This window comes from Scyliorhinus torazame, chromosome 9 (assembly GCF_047496885.1).
Source record: "Scyliorhinus torazame isolate Kashiwa2021f chromosome 9, sScyTor2.1, whole genome shotgun sequence".
Lineage (NCBI taxonomy): Eukaryota > Metazoa > Chordata > Chondrichthyes > Carcharhiniformes > Scyliorhinidae > Scyliorhinus > Scyliorhinus torazame.
In genome coordinates this window covers 118,956,925-118,981,861 of record NC_092715.1, presented here as the reverse complement: position 1 = coordinate 118,981,861, position 24,937 = coordinate 118,956,925, and the positions used below count along the sequence as shown (strand labels likewise).

The 24,937-nt window shown below is 50.7% G+C and overlaps 1 protein-coding gene across 8 annotated transcripts in view; it reads left to right on the top strand.

The window, feature by feature from the left end:
* Nucleotides 1-24,937, top strand: part of epb41l4a (erythrocyte membrane protein band 4.1 like 4A) — a 323,866-nt gene that overhangs the window by 195,580 nt on the left and 103,349 nt on the right. For all 8 annotated transcript variants that reach the window (XR_011949090.1, XM_072516431.1, XM_072516433.1 and 5 more), the window contains 2 exons: nucleotides 12,075-12,166; nucleotides 14,705-14,788. Coding sequence is in view for 7 of the 8 variants with exons in the window: in XM_072516431.1 (XP_072372532.1) it covers nucleotides 12,075-12,166; nucleotides 14,705-14,788 (176 nt within the window). In the remaining variant the exon portion in view is untranslated. The remainder of the gene's footprint in view (nucleotides 1-12,074; nucleotides 12,167-14,704; nucleotides 14,789-24,937) is intronic.

Sequence of the window (24,937 nt, the reverse complement as noted above, 5' to 3'; positions counted from 1 at the left end):
CGCGATATTGATGCAGTATGTCATCTGCCTTGAAAGCTGGTTTGCTTGTTCATAGTGGAGCAAACTCATCTGCCTTGAAAGCTGGTTTGCTTGTTTGTAGTGGAGCAAACTTGAATCGGTGAGATTTGCTGTCATGCCATGGTATGGCTGTACTCTCGCCAGTGTTAGGAGCAGTGCTGTTACATTGTCCTGCATTTGCAGAGTTGTACCATGTCATACCAGTCGTTGTTCCAGTGTTCTCGTTTTTGTCGTGCTTGTTGTTGACGTTGGTGCCTTTGGTACGCTTCTTGTTGTCTTTGTTGTTGTGTTCGTAGGTTTTGTTGTTGTGTTTGTTGCACTCAGTGACCACACCGAGTGGAGAATTTGAGGCCTTCACAAAGTTACTTGTGTCAGTATCCTTTGTGGCATCTGCTGTTTTATTGAGCGTGCCGTCTCTGATTCCTCGGCGCTCCCCATCGGGAGTCATGACCGGTTCACTGGAATCATCTTTGGCTTGTCGATGCTCCCCGTCTGGTTCAACTGAATCAGCTTTGGGTTCTTGACACTCCCCGTCCAGAGTCATTTCAGGTTCACTTGAATCATCCGATGTGTCACTTGAATCATCTGAGGTGTCTTGATGCTCCCCGTCCGGAGTCAAAACGTGCAGGAATGCATTTTCTTGTGGAGAGGCTCGAGTGGATGAGGTTTGAATTAACGTGGTGTCACTGGAGTCACTAGTAGCCTCACTTTGATTGTCGAGTGCCTCTGTACATACTAGCTGAGATCTGTCAGTCTCGTTGAGATGTCACGCATCTTGTATGGGAATTGTGAAGCCTTTGTCGCACATACAGTGGGTCGACCGTCAGTGTCTTCTTGGTGGTTAGATAAGCTGGGTAGACTGTCAGAGTCTTCTTCTGTGGGCTCAAATAATCTGGGTAGACTGTCATAGTCTTTTTGTTGTTCACGTGAGCATGGTAGACTGTCATAGTCGTCTTGCTGTGCACTTGAGCGTGGCAGACTTGCATCGTCTGCTGCTGGTTGCTCAGATAAGGTTGCTAGACCTTCATGGTCTTGTTCATGCAAGGACTGTGCTCTGGAGTCTTGCGTTGCTTCCATCGTGGAGTCTGTCAACGGGCTCGCTGTGGAGGCTTGTACCACTCTCTCTGTGGAGTCTGGCATCGTTCCCTGTGTGGAGTCATGCAGTGGTCTCGCTGTGGAGTTGATCTGTGCGCTCTCAACGGAGTCGTGCAGTGGTCTCGCTGTGGAGTCTTTCTGTGTTCTCTGTGTGGAGGCGTGCAGTGGTCTCGCTGTGGGGTCTGTCATTGCTTTCTGTGCGGAGTCGGGGACTCTTCGTGGTGTGTGGACCACTCTCAGTGTGGAGTCGGGGACTCTTTGTGGTGCATGGAGCACTGTTCGTGGTGCGTGGACCACTGGTGTGGCATCAGGCCGCTCTCTGTGGGATTGTACCGCTCTCTGTCTCTTGGCTTCAGGCCATAGCAAAATCCTGTACTCATGGGTCAGGATGTCGTCAATGCTGGGCTGAGGATCCTCAAATCCAAAGAACTCTTCCATGTCTGTGTCGGATTCTGTAATGTACACATCATCTCGTTGCGGTTCGGATTTGGTACTGAGGTCGCCATGTCCAATGATGAAATCACCTTCCGAGTCGTAGTATTCAAGGACCATATCAACACTTTTTGTGTCGGAGCTGTCATTGTGCTCGCTATGTCCAAGGAAGAAATCAACGTCTGAGTCGTAGTCTTCAAGCACTAAATCGTCTCTTAGGGCGGTGCTAACGGCTTGTTGCAGGGTTCTATGGAGGTTACTTTCAGCTACTGGTCGAAGTTCAGGCATTGTGCTGTCGTTCCAGGTGAAAGAATTGTGTTTAACGGCTTTAAATTTTTTTATCCACTATTTTGGGACATGTCCCTTTTAAGTGGGCATGGTCCGGGGCCTCTGACGTCATGGCGCTTGTGACGTAGAGCGCCGGAATGGATTGCGCATGCGCAGATCGCATTTCCTTTACTGTGCGCTCTTTGCGCAACCGCGCATGGGCGGCTTCCTGCGCATGCGCAAAACGCTGTTTTGCCGGTTCTCATCTTCTGGGGAACTGCGCATGTGCGGCTCCTTTCTCAAGATGGCTGCCACTCAAAACTGCCGTTTTCCTCTGCTGCAAGCCTACCTTAGCCTCGTTGTGAGTATAGGCGCCAGTTTTACTGATTTCTTCTGTTGTGTTCACCTTGCAGTAGTTTTCAAACTTGTCCAGGACTGTCTGGAAGTCTCTCTTGTCCTGCCCTTTGGAGTATCTGAAGGAGTTGAAGATTTCTGTTGCACATTCACCCGCAATGGTGAGTAGAAGATCTATCTTCTCAGCATCGGCCACGCCATCTAGGTCGGATGCTACCATGTAAATCTCAAATCTCTGTTTGAATGCACGCCAGTTGTCACTGAGATTGCCGTGGTACCTGAGTTGCCGAGGAACCGGAATCTCGAACATCTTGCCTGGGTCCTGTTGCTGGTAGTCACGGATCTTGAGTTGAACTATATCGATTCAACAGGCATTCACTGGTACCATGTTGTGTTATGCTTCTTCATGTAGCATAAGCTCCTTCCTTGATGTATGCTCTGACAAAGGAAGGTTCAGACTGTGAGGTTGTCCCTTTAGTCAGGGGCTCCTTTGGGGGGGGGGGGGCTTCATCCTATCACAATGGTCCTTCTGCAGTGTCCTCATACCACAGGGGTCCCTGTGGGGGGGGGGGTCTCCCTCTCACAGCGGTCCTTGTGGGGGGGGTCCCCCTATTGCAATGGTGCCTGTGGGAGATCTCCCTATTACATGGGTCCTTGTGGGGCGGGGTCTCCCGATTACATTGGCCCCTGTGGGGGGTGTTCCTATCACAGGGGTCTCTGTAGGATGTCTCCCTATTACATCAGTCCCTCTCGGGGGTCTCACTATCACAGGCATCCCTGAGGGGGGTCTCCCTATTACAGGGGTCTCTGCAGGGATCTCCCTATTACAGGTGTTTGGGAGGACGGGTCGGGTCACCCCCGTAGTTGGGGATGGTGGGGCACCCAGGCAATCTGAGGGTTGGGTGCTGCTCAGCAGTGCAGGGGGGAAGGTGTCGCCCCCTTGGCCCACCACGAGGTCCACCACACTAAGGCCATGATTGTAGAGACCACAAGTGAACAGCACCCAGTTGATTCCCGGTCGCAGGAACTGGAAAATCATGGGAGGGCGGAGCATAGGACACCGAGCCTGCTAAATAGATGCAAATGGGTCATTACACTGGCGGCATAAACAAGCTCCACGATGCATTGCGGCGGGGTGGGTGGGGGTTTGCTGAGCATGTCGTTCGGGCTGGCGCTGATCCCGATTTTGCTCCGATGCCCGATTCTCTGTCCCATTGGTGAAGGCAGTCCGGACTTCCCAGGGCTGCAGAATCCTGCCCCTGATCTTTTGGAAATGGTAGTGGGACATCTGCACCCACCTGACATTTTTAAAGTTCTCTGCTAAAATGTGGCCCTTGGTTGTGGAAACTATTGATTTATTCCAATTACTGTAAGCAGGTCATTAACATTGTAAGTAATAAGAGGGAAATATGTTAAAGTAGGTGCTGGTTTAGCACAGTGGGCTAAATAGCTGGCTTGCAATGCAGAACAATGCCAGCAGCGCGGGTTCAATTCCCGTACCGGACTCCCCGAACAGGCGCCGGAATGTGGCGGCTAGGGGCTTTTCACAGTAACTTCATTGAAGCCTACTTGTGACAATAAGCGATTATTATTGTTATTATTACATCTATTTCTTCTGTCCACCTCTGAAACGTGTTGGGTGGGATTCTCCGTCCCGCCGCACCTGTGTTCCGGTGCGTCGCACCCCTGCCAGCAGCGGTATCCTGCGTCCCGCCAGCCAATGTTGTTTCCCATTGTGGGCACCCGGAAATCCCCGGGCATGAGTGCACCGCCGGCGAAACGGAGAAACCCGTCGACGGAGAATTCAGCCTATTTTCCATGAACCATTTTCCATTTTCCTTCAGACATCTAAAGGAGTTTTGTTAAATCGTGGTTCATGATTATTGATTCATGCCGTTAAGCTGCACAAGGTTGCATTGTTCAAGTGTCAGGGATTGGCAACTGTGTTTTATTTTGTTGATTATTTCAGATTGAAGTTTACTCTCCCACCAAGTTTTCTAATTAAAATACCTGGAGCAGGATTTGGCACTTGCTCTTTGACAAAAGCCGCATTTTACATTTTCAACTTTTGCAGATTGAGTGCTTTCAGCAAATTAAAATCAACCCCTTCCCCTTCCCTGTGCGTGTAAGTAAATAGGAGCTCTCACACAGGATAGCAAAATTGAAGTTTAGTGATTCCAAAATTGCAGCCAACTGCATCATTTCAAAAGCATCATTAGTTTTCTTTAACTGTTCACGGTGCTTGTCTTTGGATTCCTGAGTATTATGTACTTTTATCTATAAGAATATTTTTGCTCAAGTCTTACCTGGCTTTGGGCCACCACATTTCTTCTACCTACCTCCTTTTATTAGATTAACTGAAAAGTTACTGGCAAAGAGGTTAATAGGCAACTGTGATTGTAACGGGAACAGAGTCCGAGCGATCATCAAAGACTACATTGGATCATTAAATGATGATCAAAGACTCGTTAGAAAATATCAAGTGATGCTGCTAACAGTTATGTTGCTAATGCTTAGGGAGTCCTTCATTGTTGTGCTGGACCTTAAGGGAAGCCAAGCTTTGTCCCCCTTTTACAGCACGAGCATCCGTTTTCCTGTAAGTGGGGAGTTTACTTTGAGCCACTTTGAGAAGCTGCAGAGAGAAGGTAAATGAGTAAAGTGAGAGGGTGAGAGTGTAGGCTGGCAGGTGAGGGAATAGGGTGGCAGGTGAGTGGTTGACGAGGATAGGGTGGCAGGTGGGTATGTGAGACATTAGGGCAGCAGGTGGGTGGGTGAAGGGGTAGGGTGACAAGTAGGAGGGTGAGCAGGAAGGGTGGTAGGTAAGTGGATGAGGAGTAGGGTGGCAGATGGGTGGGTGAGGGGGTAAGGTAGCAGATAATCAGGTGGTCAGGAGAGTAGATGAGTCATGAGGAGGGGCAGTCAGAGGTCCAGCGGCAGTCAGGTGGCTGGGAGGGTACTTGGGAGGCAGGGTGTGTGTGCAGGTAGTCAGGGAGATGATCGGATAGTTGGTTGTGGGGCCTAGTTGGGGGGGGGGGGGGGGGCAATAGTATTGTTTCCTCGGAGTTAGAATTGGTTTTAGTCCTTTAACTTTCATGTGAGTTGGAACCATTCAAAGTCTCCAACCCTAACTTAGAGTTTTGGAGGGTTCCAGGAACTGGAGTATTGTCCATCGGAAGTCCAAACTTCCTGGGCAGTTAATGCATAGTCAGTGCATGGCGATCTCCGAAGATATCCCAGCACATCTTGGGTATTTCCTGGGTACAGTCACTTGGCGATCGGAAGTTCTGGGCCATTTTGACACAGTGCCATATAAAAAAAAGACAGGCGATCAAATGCTTGGTCAAAGAAGTAGGTTTAAGGAACAGCTTAAGGGGCAGAGAGGTTTTGGTAGGAATGCCAGAGCTAAGGGCCTCAAATCCAAGTATCTTCCTCAGATATGGGTATCGGAACCAATTTTCCCTCGTAGTTTGAGAGAAGGCAGACGAGCAAGGACGTGATTTACTGAATTCATCGTGCCTGGCTTGGTGTCGAAACGAGGCCACTGAATCCCGTGAGAGACCCCTTGCAAGATTTGTGATGCTCGAGATGTTCAACTGAACCTCGCTAGATGTCGCAATCTGGATCTCGCCTGCACTGGCCGAGATCCAGATCAACATATTTAAATGAGCCATTAGGCTCTTTTAAATATGCATGCGGCAGTTACTCTCCTGGTGCCAGGGAACTAATGGCCTCCCCATCGAGGCCTTGACCGGGTATCATTTAATACTGGCCCACACAAACATGAATCAGGCATAATGGCACCAAGGGGTCTCTCAGGCCATTGGATACCCCTGGGTGATTGGGGCAGGGCATGGTGGCACCCTGACTTGCTCTCTAGCACCCGGGCACCTTGACACCGCAGCTTGGCACCTTGGCACTGTCACTCTGACATTGCCAGGGTACCTGGATGGCACTCATGCTAGGTAGCAGTAATGGGAAGTCTGGGGCCAAGGTGGCATTGTCAAGGGTTGGGACCTGTGCAATGCCATGCCCATGAAAGGGGAGTATATAGTGTGGAGGGGGTGAAAGGTGGGCATGAAGGTCCTCATAAAGAACTTGGGCGAAGGATGGGTGTCCTGAAAGGGTGGGTGGGGGCCGAAGGGCAGGGTGGGTAGGCCTGAAAGGGGGGCCCTCAGCAATTCCATAGCGGGGTGACCTCACTTTGTGGGGGGAGGAGTAATGCCTAATTGTGCCCATTGAGGCCGGGACCCAGATTTCCATATTCACGTGATCAGCTAGTATCACTTGCATATGTCCACGCCGGATCGACCCAGCGCTCGGGACATAAAGACCGCGACTCAGAGACCATGAGTCGGCACTATTTAGAACTGATTGCCACATACGTAGACCAGGCATATTGGCACTTTGGAGGGTTTCCTAGTGATCGGGGTCCCCTGGCTGTGCTCTGGATAGGGTTGTAGCATGGCACTGCCAGCCTGGCCCCATGCCAGTGCCACATGGGTGTCACCATGGCACTGCCAGGGTGTTCAGGTGACACTGCCAGGCTGGCAGAGGCACTTCCTGGGTGCCAGTCTGGTAATGCCAAGGTGCCCAGCTGGCATCATGCCCAATCCAGGTATTCGGCCTATGAGATGAGGTGCGGGGGGCCTCGATGATACCCTTATTGATGAGTTGGGCGTTTAGGAGGTCCGCAGGCTGCAATGGGGAGGTCTTGAGATCTGGGCGCCATTTTAAAATGGTGCTCCGATCTCTTCCTGAATTGGCGATTGGAGCTCCTTAGTGCAGGAAATGGGACTAGGTGAGGCCTCGGCAGGGCGCTCCTCGCCGCCGCCCTGAAATGAAGCAGAGACCCATTTAACAGTGATGTCGTTCTTTGTGCTGCCAGTGCCGGAAAACACCCAGCTAAATACGCTCGACTCGGGACTCTTTTTCATTTCCGTTAAATCGCACCCTAAGTATGGTTGAATACCGGTCTGGATCTCACCCAAAATGCCAGCGGAAAACGCCACGTCAAACTTGGCCAAAATGACACTTGGGGCGCAATTCCCCGGAAAGATTTCTGAGTGTTGTAGCGAACGGGAACTGCTGCCACCTTCCTGGCACTTGGACCAGTGAGGCCGGTAACTCTATTCAACGTTAATTGGTCTACTTAACGAGTCCTCACGAGCTTCTCGCCACAAATGAAGGCTCGCCAGCTGATTCGTCGGCACCGTGCTCGCCCGCTCCCCGCTAACAAGGTTGAGTGGCACTTAAGCAGCATTGCTCAGCCAACTCGCAACAATGGCACCCAGGAGACCGGTCCCAAGATTCGGGGATGCAGATCTGGGGAGGCTGCTAGACGCAGTGGAGGCCAGGAAAGATGTCCTGTTCCCCCGAGGGTCCCGGAGGGTCAACCATAAGGCAGCCAGTGCTGCCTGAGACAAGGTAGTGGTAGCTGTGAGTGCTGGGAATGTGACCAGGAGGACTGGCGTCCAGTGCCAGAAAAAGGTCAACGACCTACGCCGGGCAGCACGAGTGAGTAGACACCAATGCACCATCGCCGACACCCTCCGAGATCATTCTGCCTCCACACGAGCCTCCACCCTTCAACTCACAATGCAACCCCCAACCCTCCCTCCACTCCCCCTCTCCCTTCAACACCCCCCAACCCTTCATTTTCACCCCTTCCCACCACTGTGAACCACACGTGTGGCTAATGATGCCTTCTCTGTGTCTCCTCAGGAAAAGCCCTCCCATAATTGGGACGTGATAAGGAGCTGGTTGCCTCCACCTCAGATGTGCATCCTGGGGATACACCTAGACGTAGTGGTAGATCTAAGAAGGCAAAGCACATTGAGGATCACTGAGGAAGGAGGGGAGGGGGTGGGGAGGTAGGTGGGGAAGGGGGTAAGTGGGGCGACATCATCAGGAGAGTGGGGAATTGTCAACCACAATAATCACCTTTGTGCACAACCATTATGATGCCTCTCTCACTTTCTTCCGCTATGCGGCCGACCTCCGAACCCTTGGTCCATCTCTCCAGTCATCTCCCCCTCCCTGTGGCACTCATCCACCCTCCGGCAATGGACATATCACCGGAGCTGTGTGTCATCTCCTAGGTGTTCGGATGTTGGCTGCTGCGTGTGTGATGTTGCCTCCTGCAGTGTCAATGCATCAAGGTGTAATTGGAATGCTAGGCAATGACTCCCACATACTAAATGACCCGTCTGCCCATGGAAATCCACTTGGGTTGTGTGAAGTGCTCACTTAACCACGATTGCCAATTCCTTCATAGCAAAAGCCTTCAGTCGCACGGCCAGAGGACTTGGCAGTCTGTGGAGGATATGAGTGGTCGGTGGAGCACATGGGTAGGAACAAGGGTTGCTCCCAGAATGGGTACACACGATCCAGGGGTTAACATGCTGGTGTTGTGTACGGTTGCCCCTTGGTTTCCACCCTAATGACCCCCCACCCCTCCATCGCGGCCCACCTCTACAGAGGGCCCCCTACCTCAGCCGAGGGTCCCCCACCCCCACCAAGCACTGGGGTGGAAAGCCCAACACCCACCGGGCTCTTTGCCTGTGAGCAAAGATAGCTACTCACCTCCTTGGCTCCCCACAGAAGCCCTTCTGCCAGGTTCGCGTTTTTCAAAAGGAGTACTAATCGGCGCCAGCGTGACCACTTGCTGGGGAGGCCGCTGATTGACGGGAGACCGCTGGATAAAGGATGGCTCTCGTTAATTGTATGGGAATGGGGCTTAAGAACTGATAATCGGTTTCTCGCCACACTACGGTGATTGCAGGCCGGTTGCCTGGCAAACTGTTTGGCGCCTGGCGCGGTTCTCATTTTTGGCCTCTTGAGCTATTCACCGGCCTCGCTTCACTCGAGCGAGAGCACAATGAGGCCGGAGAATCACACCCTTGTAAATCCTTTGGGTGAATCGCGCCCCAAAACCTGCGTTTGCTGCACTGAATATTTTCATTGCATGTCACAAATTGACCCAACTTTTGTTGTGTCCTCGCTTAAGACGGGGGGAATTGCACAGGTTTATTATTTAGCTCACTTGATGATCAGGAATTATAGCAGACAAAGCTATTGACATTGCTGTGATAGCAAATCACTATGGAGCTCTTAATTCATATTGTCAATAGAAATTGTCAAAATTCAAACTAAATCATTACCTTCCTTTATGCTTATGCAAATTAGAGCTTGAGATTCAATATTAGCAGATATTTCGTACTATCTTACATCATTTCCTTCTGAAGCTTACTTCTGATCCATTGTGACTGAACCAGAGTTTGAAAACATTCTGTAAATGTGACTGCCCAAGTCTGAGAAAAGGTTGAGGAGATCACATCAAAAATTATGCTGTAAAACTTATGGAAACATTGGTTGGTCAGTTATAGTGGTGCAGAGTCACTTTATTGGGCTAAGAAAGAGTATTTGACGCATATTAAGGGATAAGAGATTTGGAAGCAAATTGACAAATGGGGAGCAAAGGTATTCGGCCATTGCGCGGATAGAATGATGATCTGGAGGTTTCAGCTGCATTGAAAATAAAACGTAGGAATTGTGCCTTTTTGTCTTCCACATGCGTATTGATAAAATAGTCTATTTTCCAACTTCATTTGATTCCCAGGATTCCAACAATACTTCCTATCATTATGCCACCTAGGGATATACACAGCACAGCTGTGCTACAAGAATTCACATCTAAATCCTAGAATGTATTTACTAAGAAAAATATTTATTCACTACTAATTCCGAAGGCCATGTCCTCAACAAAAGTAATGCTAATCGATGTACAAATAGATGAGAAACAATGATCACCATTCGCAACAAGCTGAGTTTTAAAATTAAAACTTACTGCTGTCAGCCAAAAATGTTAATTGAAAGTGCTGATTTATAGTATCAAGCCTGTGCATGACATGGGCGACTGACTCTTGTATTGTTCTTTGATTTTGGATAATTAAGACAACTAGTTGATTGGGAAGATAAGATAGCAATAGCACCTTTAATTTTCCATTCAAGTTCATGAAAAGTCACAAGTCAGATAACGACCTTGTCTCCATGAAGCTAGTGTGTCCGTATGATCAATCGGTCTGCAGGCAGTAATCAACTTGGAAACCCTACTGACATTGTCACTTTATCAATTTTGAGTTAAAGTTTCAGTGACCTTTTGTTATTAATGCATTTACTGAACCTGAAAGACCTGGAGGTATAATGTTTAAATATCAAATACCAGTTTATGGGAATATGGTCATTATATTTTATCATTCATAATATATATACTATGTAACATGAGTACATGTAAAAATTAAGTGCAATAATATAATCGTATATAATTGAGGGGGGAAATAAAATAATTTATGAAAAATAGTAAATGCTGGAAGTTCACAGCAGATCCTTTATCATCTGAAGGAAAAAAGATAGGTTAGTTTTACCAAATAATATAATTATAACATATAAGTTTTTTAAAAATAAACTTTATGTAAATGCTTACTGCCTGTTTAAAAAAAGTCTATCTGATGAACTTAATTTACCACATACAATGTCAGAGTGAATGACCGTGGCAAAAACTACCTTTAGTTCTTGAGCATACCTTTCAATCCAGCACAGTGAACCATCACATTTTTCATTGAGCTGCAAACGATTACTCAGAAACAGCTTTGTTTTCAGACTAGCCACTGTAGCCAAACCTTGATTGTACCGAATTCTCCTTTATTCAAGATCAGCAAAGTGCAACCACATTCATCCGTCACACTGTGTTGTAAAATAATACTTCATTTTGCTATCTTGAAAATTCCACTCTCAGGCACAAGGTTAAAGTGTTGGAATTTTGAGTATTCTAAACATTTAAGGGTTTTTTTGCTAAATGCAGTGAAGTCTTGACTATGTTTTTGTTCCATGCCTGTTCAAAGTCCTTCGTCAACGGCTTTTCATTCTATTAAAGAAGTAGCAATGTGGCAAATTTAACAAAACTGTTCAGGTCCAAATTCATATTTAATAATCAATATCATCTCCTTTCCAATTGTGGGTAAATCTATGCCCACCTCACCCAGCAAAGGAAATGTTAACCCCTGTGGATGGACAGGTTAGTGGTGGTAAGATAGTAAAATCTTTAAATTTTCAAACCTGACTCCAACCAGCTCAGTTCTGGTTTTAATGGAGACAGGTCAGGCTGGGTTACCAATACACTCTGAGGAGATTCAGTTGGCTGAATATTTCCATTTTAACTTAATTTTTATTTACAACTTAAGGAAGTTGGGATTCTCGGGTGTCGGGAATCATGTCAGGTAAAAGATGAGAGGAGCTGGACCCATGAGGTAAATGTCACTATTTCACTGCTTGTGTGCAAGAGGAGCAGGAGTGCTTTCCCCAGACCCAACAAGCTTACCTCCACGTGATAATATCTCTGTGAAGTCCAAATTCCCTTTCCGATGTCCAACCCCCACCACAGTGTTCCCACACTCCAATGGTGTATGACCCTACTTCCCATGTCATTCCTGAGCTTCTTTTGCCCCTGGTCAATTGAGTTGACTTTCAGGCAGGAAACTAGTTGAAAAGGTGGAAGAGATATCCTGCCATTCAATTTGGCAGGATGTGCAGGAAACCCTAACTTCCAAGAATGGGAAGCATGCTCTGCCTGTCTCTCTGTGACCTTCCCTCCCCCCACCCACTACTACTAAGCTTATCTACGGCTTGACTCTGGTCTACTCCAAAATGTGTCCCACCCAAAAGCTCGCCAAGCCTTAATCAGGCAGAAAACAGCTATTATTTTAATTTGTTACTGCTTCCTGGCAGCATTTGAACATTCCATTTATTTCAGTAAGGGGTATTTTTTTATCATTGTGTGAATTATATGGTAATAATTTATCCCCAAGAAGGTAAAATAAGTTTCATCTTATTATTTACTTTTTTATTTGAAGTGCACTGAAACATCATACTTCTTTGAGGTACCCAACAAAGCAGCCTGTAAGCATCTATGGAGATGCTGTGTGGAATACCACACATTTTTCAGGTATGTGCCATTATATTTCATTACGAGATACAAATCGTAAGGAGAGCACTAACACAGACCTTATTTGCTGCAAGAAAATACCCATGACTATGGGACAATATTCTAGCAGTTGTCCACTTGTACTTACATTACAATGCTGGTTTAAAATATAATTCAAAACAATATATGTAGTGTAAATTTATACCAAGGCTCATGTTTTGCTCATTAAATGTTTCTATGCTCCACAAAAGAGAAATATAGCCAAGCACTGTGCAGAAACTGCAAGTGAACATACAATTTCATCACTTAAAATTTATTCAAATAATGAGAGGGATATTAACGATTTGGAGGAAAATGTAGAGGTCTGATTAGTAAGTTTGCAGATGAGTGGAAGATAATGTTGAAGATTGTCAGAGGATACATCAGGTCATAGATAGGTTGGATGCTTGGGTAGAGAAATGGCAAATGGAGTTTAATCTGGACAAATGTGAGGTAATGCATTTTGGTAGGTCTGACATAGAGGGAAAATATACCGTAAATGGCAAAACGTTTAGGAATATAGAAAATCTGAGAGATCTGGGCGTGCAGGTCCACAGATCCTTGAAGGTGGCAACACAAGTGGACAAGGTAGTCAAGAAAGCATATGGAATGCTCCCCTTCATTGGACGGGGCATCGAGTATAAAAAATGGCAAGTCATGCTACAGTTGTATAGAACCTAAATAAGGTTGCATTTGGAATATTGCGCACAATTCTGGTCGCCACACTACCGAGGGATGTGGAGGCTTTGGAGAGGGTGCAGAGGAGGTTTACCAGGATGTTACCTGGTCTGGAGGGTGTTAGCTATGTGCAGAGGCTGAATAGACTCGGACTGTTTTCATTAGAACAACGGAGGTTGAGGGGCAACCTGATAGAGTTCTACAAGATTATGAAGGGCATGGATAGAGTGGATGGGCAGGCACTCTTTCCCAGGGTGAAGGGGACAGTCACCAGGGGACATAGGTTTAAGGTCCATGGGGCAAAGTTTAGAGGAGATCTGCGAGGCAGGCTTTTACACAGAGGGTGGTGAGTGCCTGGAACGCATTGCCAGGGGAGGTTGTGGAAGAAGATACATTAACGACGTTCAAAAGGCATCTTGACAAACACATGGATAGGATGGGTAGAGAGGGATAGGGCACAAGGAAGTGCTGAGGGTTTTGGCAAAGTTTGGTATCATGACCGGTACAGGCTTGGAGGGCTGAAGGGCCTGTTCCTGTGCTGTATTGTTCTTTGTTGATATGGGAAGTACCAGCCTCCCCGAACAGGCGCCGGAATGTGGAGACTCGGGGCTTTTCACAGTAACTTCATTAGAAGCCTACTTGTGACAATAAGCGATTTTCATTTTTCATTGATTTATTTGCCTTTTCTCCATCTTTTTAAATCACTGATAAGTGGATTACTTGGGAGATTTACATTGTTCAATACAAGTTTTAGCTATCAGACTGCATCAAAACACACCTCCTGACCCCCCTCCCCCACCCCCAAGCCTGTCCACCATCTACAAGGCACAAGTCCGGAGTGTAATGGAATACCCTCCACTTGCCTGATTGAGTGCAGCTCCAACAACACTCAAGGAGCTTGACACCATCCAGGACAAAGTAGCCCGCTTGATTGCTCCCCCTTCCACAAACATTCAAACCCTCCACCACTGACAAACAGTGGCAGCGTTGTGTGCCATCTACAAGATGCACTGCAGTAATCCACCAAGGTTCCTTAGAGAGCACCTTCCAAACCGACGACCACTACCTTCTAGAAGGACAAGAGCAGCAGATACCTGGGATCCCCACCACCTGGAGGTTGCCCTCCAAGTCACTCACCACCCTGACTTGGAAATATATCGCCATTTCTTCACCGTAGCTGGGTCAAAACCCTGGAACTGCCTCCAGAATAGCGCACTAGGTGTACCTACACCACAAGGATTGCAGCGGTCAAGAAGGTACGGTGGCACAATGGTTAGCACTGCTGTCTCACAGCTCCAGGGACCCAGGTTCAATTCTGGCCTTGGGTGACTGTCTGTGTGGAGTTTGCACTTTCTCCCAGTGTCTGCGTGGGTTTCCTCCGGGTGCTCCGGTTTCCTCCCACAGTCCAAAGATGTGCAGGCTAGGTGGATTGGCCATGCTAAATTGCCCCTTAGTAGGGTTACTGGGATAGGGTGGAGGTGTGGGCATAAGTAGGGTGCTGTTTCCAAGGATCAATGCAAACTCGATGGGCCGAAAAGCCTCCTTCTGCACTGTATGATTCTAAGGCAGCTCACCACTACCTTCTGAAGGGCAACTCAGAATGGGCAATTAATGCTAGCTTAACCAGCCATTCCATAAATTAATAAAAAATAAATAAATATTGAGCTGCTGGGTCCTTCAATAGCTGAGCCTGACCCTGTATTTCCTTCATGTTCTTCCCAATTGTACAATATTTATATTAAATTGCACCGTATAAAGTATTACTGCCATTTTGCTCACTGCTGGGACTTATATTTTATCAACTATTTCTTTAAGTAAAATCCTTTCATTTTATTTAATCAGATTGCCTGAAACTGATGAGTATTCAAATTCTATGTCACGAAAACTTAGCAAGCTGGGGTCCCTAGGGTACAGACATCGATACAGGTAATCAGATTTCACTGAACAATGCTTTAGCTTAAGGGAAGGAAATTTGTACAGAGCAATTCTTCTTCTGAGGTAATCTTTGTATTTTAAAGAGGAAGACTGACTTTAGTAAATTTGCACATTGGAAGCATTGTGGTAATTTTGCTTAACAGCAATGCAATAACTGTTGGTTTTGTCATTCAAACTGGGAAAACATTAAATATAGACATTATTGTTTGTGAACTATTTCTCCCTCATTGATAATCGACCAATTCAATTCCTTTAAAGGAATTCTATCTAATAAACACCTCATCCTACCGTCTCCATTGTAAATAAGTTCTGGTTTCGCAATGCATTATTAAAAAAGCTAAATTTAATAACATGTCTCATGAAGTTGAACCTTTATTGAGAAGACTAAATCCTCAGAGGCTGCAGACAAAGCAAACACAGAAATAGATAACCCCCAGTTTTAAAACTGAGCCCAAAATGTTTCCCATTTAAAGCAGCTCAAATTAATTATGTGCAGTTGCTTCATATTGCCTGTGATTAACAGCACATTATTTCCTGTATAGCAGCTGAATTTTCAATTACACAGCACATAAGATTGTACAGCTTTGTCATGTGATGATCTCCTTGGAGACTGATAATTTAAAAATAAATAAATTCAAACTTCCAGTTAATAGTTTAAAAAATGACTCAAGGTTTCACGCTTCAAGACTTGTACTGTAACAAACAAACTAAAAACACCACTTTTGGTAGGCAGCTTACAGAACAGAACTCCTTTTAACTTTAACACAACGGAAAAATCCTTTCACAGGTATAGTTTACACTGTTCCTTAAGTTGACATTAATTTTCTCAGACCAGTCCAAAGTGATTCTTAGCTTTTGAGGATTCACTTGCGCTTTCTCAGCCTAGTAACTTTTAACCTCAGAAACGCCATTTACATTGAGCAGTTTTTCTGGAGTTTCTCTCCGGTGCAAATTAAGTGAAATTTCCAGCCTTGTTTCAAATCTTCACATGAATTTGGTGATTTTAAGCTCCAAATTGCATTTCTGTGCAGTGAACCATTGAGATATTTAGGGCTCAATTCAATGAAAATGTTTCTAAGTGTGGTAGCGAGTGGGAACTGCCGCAAACTTCCTGGTGCTCAGCCAGACGTCACCGTGACCGCAATCCAACATAATTGGTCCACTTAAGGAGACCCCACGGGCTTCACAACGCAAATCATGGCTCGCCAGCCAATTCGCCGGGGCCACGCTCGCCAGCCCCCCACTAACAAAGTAGAATAGCACTTCAACTGCCCTTGCACAGCTAATCCCACTCAGCTCGTAGCCATGATGCCGAGACAACCGGCCCCACGATTCGGGGATGCAGATCTGGGGAGGTTCCTAGAGGCGGTCCGAGCCAGGAGAGATGTCCTGTTGCCCCGAGGGTCCCGGAGGACAAGCCGCAGGACAGCCAGTGCCGCCAGGGAGGAAGTGGCAGCGGCCGTCAGCTCCGGGAGTGTCACCAGAAGGACCGGCACCCAGTGCTGCAAGAAGGTCAACGACCTATACTGGGCCACACGCTTGGGTTGACTCCAAATTCCCCCCCACCTAAAACCTTTTCCCCTCACACCCTGCGATGAACCACGCATGCGGCTAACGATACCCGCTTTGTGTCTCCGCAGGAGAAGTTGTCCCACAACCGTTGGGAGAGGGCCCAGACAGCGGCGGGGTGCCGGACATCAGAATCCTCACCACCTTCGAGGAAGGGGCCCTGGAGGTTACGGGGTGGCTGAGAACAGAGCAGTCACTAACGCAGTGGTCGGCGCACGGCGCAGAGGTGAGGATCCATCGGGCCCCAGCCAGATGGATTATCAAACGCGAGTTGTTAATGCCATACAGATAGACCCATCCCTCCCAATGACCACATGTCCATTCTCCCGCAGGACCTCCAGCTAATGGTGCTGCCCATCTGGGGTGGCTCCCCCTGCCTCCCATGAGAACACCTCAGAGGAGAGCTCAGAGGATGCCGTCATTGATGCGTGACAGCTGTCACCCCCACCCTCCACCAGCACAGAGACATGCACTTTGGTGGGCAGCGTTAGTGGTCAGGCTTATGGGGCACAGGACCCAGCTGGGTCCCAGCCTGATGCTGAACCTCTGGACCAGGTTTTTAAGAAGCTGCTGCAGATGATGGGTGCGACCGTGAGATTCAGAGGGGGATATAAGCGACACTCCAGGGGGTCCATAGCCAATTGGAGGAGTGTCAGAGGCTACGGACGCAGGAGTTGGTGCTGCAATGCATGGCACCGAGGCCAACATTGCTATGGTGGAGACTGCAGTGGAGAGCTTGGTGCACGACATCAGCAGCATGAGTGGATGTGTCCAAGGATTTGCTCAGTTGGTGGCAACAATGTCTGAGGACCTCAGTAGACTGCCTGACTCACTGGGGACATGATCCAGTACCAGGCTGACCTTGACGAGGTTTTGCAGGACATGTCTCAGTCTCAGATTGGAATAGCTGAGGTGGGCATTGTCGAGGCGCTGCAGAGCATGGCCCAATCACTGAGGAGCATTGCTGAGGGCGTCGACACCATGCTGCAGATATTGGGAAGCCGCCAGGACTGGCAGGGCCGGATGACACTGGGGCAGCCGGGCTCAATCCAGCTGTCCCTCTGTTCTGAGATTAACCCTAGGGCCATATGGGCACTGACCAGAAGGAGGGGGTGCTCCGCGCCAACCCAGACCCATCCAATGGAGTGGCAATGGTGGCCACCAGCTTCCCTACGTTCCACTCCTTTGACCATGCGGTGTCTCCTAATCAGCACCTGGTACAGTGCAGCACAGCAGGGCATGTGCCGCTGGAAAGTTCACCTGGGCCCCCAGAGGACGCCTGCCAGAGGCATTAAAGGCCTTGGGACGTGATAAGCAGCTGGCTGCCTCCACCTCTGATGTGCATCCTGGGAAACACCTAGATGCAGCGGTAGAGCACAGAAGGCACGTCGAGGATCAGTGAGAGGACACAGGGGGGAGGGGTAGTTGGGGGGGTAATATAATTGACAAATGTATCCATTTTTATTCAAGGTTTAAAAGTAATTGGAATAAAAAGTACTACAGTATCGCGCAGATTCTGGAAGAGCTCGGAGCCTTCACAGGCTACAATCTCAACCTGGGCAAGAGCAAGGAATTTCCGCTGAATGCAGATGGGGTGGGGCAGAACTGGGGGGATTACCATTTAAAGTAGCCCAAAATAAATTCCGCTACCTGGGGAGGTGCCAGGGCGGCTATCCCATGATTGGACACGGATTCACAAGTGGAATCGGACCAGTCTATATTATTATAATCTTTATTGTCACAAGTAGGCTTACATGAACACTGCAATGAAGTTACTGTGAAAAGCCCCTTGTCGCCACATTCCAGTTCCTGTTTGGGTACACAGAGGGAGAATTCAGAATGTCCAAATTACCTAACAGCACGCCTTTGGAGACTTGTGGGAGGAAACCAGAGCACCTGGAGGTAACCCGCGCAGACACAGGTAGAACATGCAGACTCCGCACAGACAGTGACCCAAGCCAGGAATTGAACCTGGGACCCTGGCGCTGTGAAGTAAAAGTGCTAGCCACTGTGCTACCATGCCGCCCTGGAATTACATAGGGGACACACTCGTGACCTGTCTGGCGGAGGAAGTTAAAAAGGACCTGCAGAGATGGGATGAACATCCGCTTTCCCTGACAGGGAGAGTGGAGACAATCAAAATGAACGTACTGCCAATGTTCCTTTTCTTGTTTAGATCCATACCAATCTTCATCCCCAAGGCCTATTTCCACAAAGTAGACAAAATGATCATGGCGTTTGTGTGGGGGTAAGAACCCAAGGATCCTTAAGACGACACTTTAAAGGAGGAAAAACATGGGCAGTCTGGCCCTGCCGAATCTACAATACTACCACTGGGCAGCCACAGCTGAGAGAGTGAGGAGGTGGATACGAGAGCCAAACATGGAATAGGTGAGGCTGGAGGAGTCCTCCTGCAAGGGAATGACCCTCTGAGCTATCACCATGGCAATGCTGCCATCCACCCCCCCAACAAAGTACACATCCTGCCCAGTAATGGTAGCCACGTTAAAGACGTGGAATCAAATGAGGCAACATTTCAGTCTAACCGAGATGTCCTGTATGAACCCCATCTGTGACAACCATAAATTCCCACCGGCTATGCTTGACGCCACCTTTAAAAAATGGAGATAGGACGGGGTGGCGCTAGCGGTCAGGGGCTTTTACATAGGGGACAGACTCGCGACCTTGGACGAGCTGACATAGGACCGAGACTACCGACAGGACAGGAACTCCGGCACCTCCAAATTAAACACTTTCTCCAAAATGTCCCAAGGCCCAAGACACACACTACTGGAGGAACTAATTAATCCAGACAGTAAGGAGGGGGGGGAACTGTGGGAACATATACGGACGGCTGCTAGACAGGGCAAGACCACCACTGGACAAAGCCAGATAGAAATGGGAGGACAAATTTGGGATGGAAGTGGGTTGGTGTCCATGGAGTGGAGCATTGAGGAGGGCCAACTCCACCTCCTCCTGTGTCAGGCTAATGTGCAGTTCAAAGTGGTGCACAGAGCTCACCTAACCAGAACCTGAATGAGCAGGTTCTTCCCGGAGGTGGAGGACAAAGTGAATGGTGCCAGGGAGGCCCGGCCAACCATGCCCACATGTTCTGGGAATGCACCAGACGGGTTCTGGACAGCCTTCTTCGAGGCGATGTCCAAGGTTGTGGGGGTGAGGGTGGAGCCGTGCACGAGAATGTCAGTCTTTGGGGTATCGGACCAGCCAGAACTTCATATGGGGACGAGGGCCGATGCTCTGGATTTTGCTTCCTTAATCGCACGCCCCCCCCACCCCCCTCCCCCAACCCCCCCACACCCCACCCCACCCCACCCCCCTCCCTACGACAAAATCTAAAATCCCCAACAGAAAGAAGCAGCGCGTGGTGCCCAGGGCAGAAGGCAACACTAAGAGGGAAACCAAGCTAACAACGAAGGAAAGGGGGGAAAAGGGAGCAGGGAGGGGGAGAGACTACATGTAAAAATATGATTATGAAACAACTTTATTTGTAAATACCAGATACACTTGAGCTGTTACTCTGTAAACATTGGAAAATACCAATAAAAGTTTTTAAAAAAGAAATATTAAAGATTTATTATAAAGATGTAGGGCGCGATTCTCCGTCCGCGCGTTTCACAATGGCACGAAACGGCCGCCGCCTCAATCGATTCAGGGGCTGAAAAGGGGCCAGCAGCGGGGCCGCGAGAAACGCGGTGGGCGTGGCGCCAGAGCAGCGGTGTCATCGCGCGACGCCAGGATGACGCCATGTCATATTAAGTGCGCGATCGGCACACAGGCCCCGAAGTGTGGAAATGGCTGAGCCCCGCCGTGCGCTCCCCGCTTCCGGGACAGCCATGTCGAGGCACTGCTAGACGCAGTAGAGGAGTGCAGGGCCTTCCTTTACCCCAAACGTGGCCACCGGCAGCCGTGCAGCACCGTGAGGCGGGGATGGCGAGAGGTTGGCATGGCGGTTAGCGCTGTGGGGCACACACCCCGCTCGGGAGACCAGTGCAGGAAAAAACTACACAACCTCACAAGGGCTGCGAGGGTAAGTACCCCGAGACTGCCCCCGGGCAACCCCCCCCCCCCCCCGCCCCCCCCACTGCCCACGCGGGAGGGGTGGTTGGGCTCCACGTTGCACCCGACACACATGTGCCCCCCCCCCCACACACACACACACACACACACACACACACACAGGACAAGACTGCTCACAACCACCGGGAGCGTTCAAGAACCAGAGGGGGATCACCTGAGCTTCACCCACTTACCATCTACGAGCAGAGGGTTCTGGAGCTCGCTGGGGGAGCTGCCAGCCGGGGGGTAGCGCCATGCCAGATCGGAGGCGCAGCACCAAGTGAGAATCCCCTGTCTGCATACAGTCCCTCAGCCCATCACTACCTCCACCCCCACCCCCTCACACTCCACCCCCTCACACTCCACCCCCTCACACTCCATCCCCTCACACTCCACCCCCTCACACTCCACCCCCTCACACTCCACCCCGTCACACTCCACCCCCTCACACTCCATCCCCTCACACTCCACCCCCTCACACTCCACCCCCTCACACTCCACCCCCTCACACTGCCCCCTCCACCCCGTCACAAACGACCCCGCGTGTCTACCGATACATGCCTTATTGTGTTCTCCAGGGCCAGAAGATCACCGTCCTGGAACTTCTCAGTCACGCCACTGCCGTCCAGCTCCAACCTCTTCCGCCCACAGGGACGCACGGCACTGAGGGGAAGGAACACGGGCAGGAGGGCCCTCTTCTGAGGCGGGGCCTCTGGAGGGGGACGCACAGAGGGCAGACAGAGACGTCAGGACGGACAGTCAGGACACAGATGGCAGTGAGACGGACGAGGAGGGTACAGCGAGCCAGGACAGTGACGGCGACAGGACAGCCCCTCAGGACAGTGACGCACAGAGGACGTTGCGACAGACACAGGGGCACGGCACCTAGCGTGGGCCGCGGATTAAATGCACCGGACCAAGGTTCGAGCCAGGATACCCCAGACCTGGGGACAGATGAGGACCGTGCGTACGCAGCAATGCTGTCACCCACCACATCAACCATTGCAGATACACTCACCTCGGTTCGGCACATAAGTGATGAGGCTTCTGGGTCACTGACTGGTGCTCACCACACATTCGTACCGGTACAGCAGGTGGAGGTAAGAGCAGCCGTGGGGCTGGGCGATCGGAGGGCAGCCCAGGCCCACCACCCAGCTGCCGCCCAGACGGTTCCCAGGTTCCTGGACCTACCAGACTCACCCACAGACCCGATGCCTGTGGAACCCTAGGGACTAGACAACAGGAGGACGGCTGTGTTCCGGCAACTGCAGACGCAGCTGGAGGAGTCCATCCGCGTCCACGAGCAGGGCATGGTGCAGGTCATGGCTGCCACCCAGGCCGACGCCGCATGGGTGGCATCCGCGGTGGAGGCAATGAGGGTAACGGTTTCGGCCATGGGTCAGGCTCTTCAAGGTGTGGGGCTTAGTGTGCACGCGTCATCCGTGGCCCACGACAGGGCTGCCCTCTCACAGGCAGCCATGTCCCAGAGCCACATGGACATTACCGCCGTGCTCCGGGCTCTGGCCCAGTCTCAGCAGGCCATCGCTGAGAGCACGGCGGCCTTTTCCATGTGATGGATGGTGTCGCACAATCCCAGCGGGAGGTAGCGCTGTCCCTGACAGGGATGTCCCACTCCCTCAGCTCCATCGCCGGGAACGTTCAGACCCTGGTCGATTCCACTGTGGGCCTCCAGGACTTGCAGCGCCAGGTGTCGGTGGTGCAACGGCGCCTGTCTCTGCGCGCACCACAGTCCCATCGAGGGGCCCGGGGGCCACCGGGCTCCCCGAGGGAGGAGGCGGCTCCGGTGCCCATCCCGGTTACTCCAGCAAGGAGGTACCGGAACACTCGGACTCCCCCTGTTCTGTCCCTGGTGCATCTGGTGGGCAGCGGGCAGAGCAGGCTGGCACCACGCCATCAAGCACGCCCGCCGAGCAGCCTGGCCCATCCAAGCTGGGCCGCCCCAGGAAACGCGCGCCGACGGGGAGCCACGTTGACGGGCAGGATTCTCAGCAGTCCACCTCCACTCCTGCGGTACCATCTGGGGAAACACCAAGACGTAGTGGTAGGGCCTGTAAGGCCAAGAAGTTAGACACGTAGTAAGTTGGCATGGGTGCAGGGCACAGCTTAGTTATAGGGGCTAGGGAGCTTGTCTTTGAATGTCACGATTAAAGTCACTATTACACCAAACCTAGATGCCTCTGTGCTATGTCTGGTGCATGATGGGGTCGTGAGGGGGACCGAGTGACGCTGGGGTTCGAAGTTCAGTACAATGGTGAGGCCTGGTGTGCCCACCCCCAAACATCCCGTCGTCCTCAGCACACCGACGCCCGCTGCCCCACATGGACATGTAATGGAGTGTCCGTGATGCATACAGGGACCACCGAGGTGGAGGGTTCAGACATGGCCATGAGTCAGACATTGTGTAGCGATCCGGAGCCCACAGCTCATCGCAGAGCGGGTTGTCATCATTCAACATGGCACTGTTCACACCCACTGACACAAGCAACTGTGTTAAACATTCACGATGTGCCACAGGTGTAAGTTGCTGTGAAAGTGGTGTTGTGGGCGGTAAGGTTGTGCGATGGTGGGGGGCTGCTGGTGTCCTGCACAACAATGCCCTCCCCCTAGTGTGTGAAACGTGCAGCGATCAACGCCTTGCATGCTCGCTGTCCCAGCTGGTGTTGTCGTGCAGCCTCCCGGCCATATCCCGCACCCCGGTCGTGTCTGTGCCCCCCCCCCCTCCTCATGTTCAGAGGCGTCGCCCTCATCGGTCTCACCCTGTGCCTCCTCCTCCATGACATCGCCCCTCTGATGGGTGATGTTGTGCAATACACAGCAGGCCACAAATATTCTTCCGACCGTGTCGGGGTGGTACTGCAGAGCGCCTCCAGAGCGGTCCAGGCACCGGAATCGCATCTTGAGGAGGCCGAAGCACCTCTCTACAAAACCCCTGGTTGCAGCATGGGCCTCAATATAGTGGGTCTCCACGTTGGTCTGTGGCCTCCCTCCAGGCTTCATCAGCCACGACCACAACGGGTAACCCCTGTCGCCCAGCAACCAGCCCCTCATCCGGGGCGGTGTCCCTCTAAGATAGCGGGGATGAATGATTGTGCCAGTATGAACGCGTCATGCACGCTGCCTGGGTATTGGGCGCACACTTGCATTATCCTCATTCGATGGTCGCAGACCACCTGGATGTTCATGGAATAGTTCCCCTTCCTGTTCAGGAAAACGTTCCTGTTCTCCGAGGATGGACGGATGTTGACGTGTACCACATCAATGACGCCCTGGACCATCGGGATCCTGGCCACTGAGGCGGATTCCGCTGCCCGGGCAGCCTGGTGTGCGCGGTCCTCCGGAAAATTAATGTATCTTTCAGCGACGGCATAGAGGCCGTTGGTAATGGCCCGGATGCACCAATGCACACCTGGAAGGACCCCGTGGCAGAAATATTGAAGGCAGCCGTGACCTTGATGCTCACCGGGATGGCATGTCCTCCCCCCGTTCCACGTGGTGCCAGGTGCGCCATTAGGTGGCATATATGTGCCAACCTCTCCCGACTCAACTGAGTCTCCTCCTGCATGCCCCGTCCAGAAGGTCCTCGAATGAAATGCGGTCCCGGTACACACGAGGCCATATGGGGCGCCACCTGCTCGTGCTCCTCCCCCGGCGCCCCATCAGGATCTGATTCGTCGACCTCTGCCTGCCCGATGACGTGGAGGTCATTGTCACCCTCCACCTCCTCTTGGACCTGTCGGGCGTGGGGGCCTGCAGCATGAGTGCCTGCCACGGGGCCCTGTGCAGCCAGTCACTCTGCTGCAGCCACCTCTGCAGCAGCTTCTCTGAGCCGCCTGCATCGGCAGCACCGAATGGCAACCTGCAGGGCAGCCGCTCTCACCACGGCAGCAAACATTGATGGCTGTTGTGAAATGAAATGAAATGAAAATCGCTTATTGTCACAAGTAGGCTTCAATTAAGTTACTGTGAAACGCCCCTAGTCGCCACATTCCGGCGCCTGTTCGGGGAGGCTGTTACGGGGATTGAACGGTGTTGCTGGCCTGCCTTGGTCATCTTTAAAAGCCAGCGATTTAGCCCAGTGTGCTAAACCAGCCCCAGATTTTGTGCAAACATTACGAACTAAACGGAGGTGGGGGGGAGGGTTGGGAGGGAGAGATTTTTAACATTTTTAATGAGGGCGCTTGGACACGTCGACAGCCAGGCCCATGGGATACATGGGTGCCCCGGCTGGCTGGTTCTGCTTCATACACGCAAGCGCCCTTACACCTGCCCACAGTATCTGTCTCCCGCCCAGTTCAACCCGTCCCTCCTCATTGCAGCGCCAGTGGCCTCAGCCCATCACCATGACCTTCATTTGGAAGCGTGTCTTCGCCACCGTCCTGCCATGGCAGTCCAGCTAGCGTGTCGCCCCCGCGGGTACCCTTGGAGGCCCCCCTCCCCCCCCCCCCCGAGAGAATGGTGGCATCATTTGCCCCA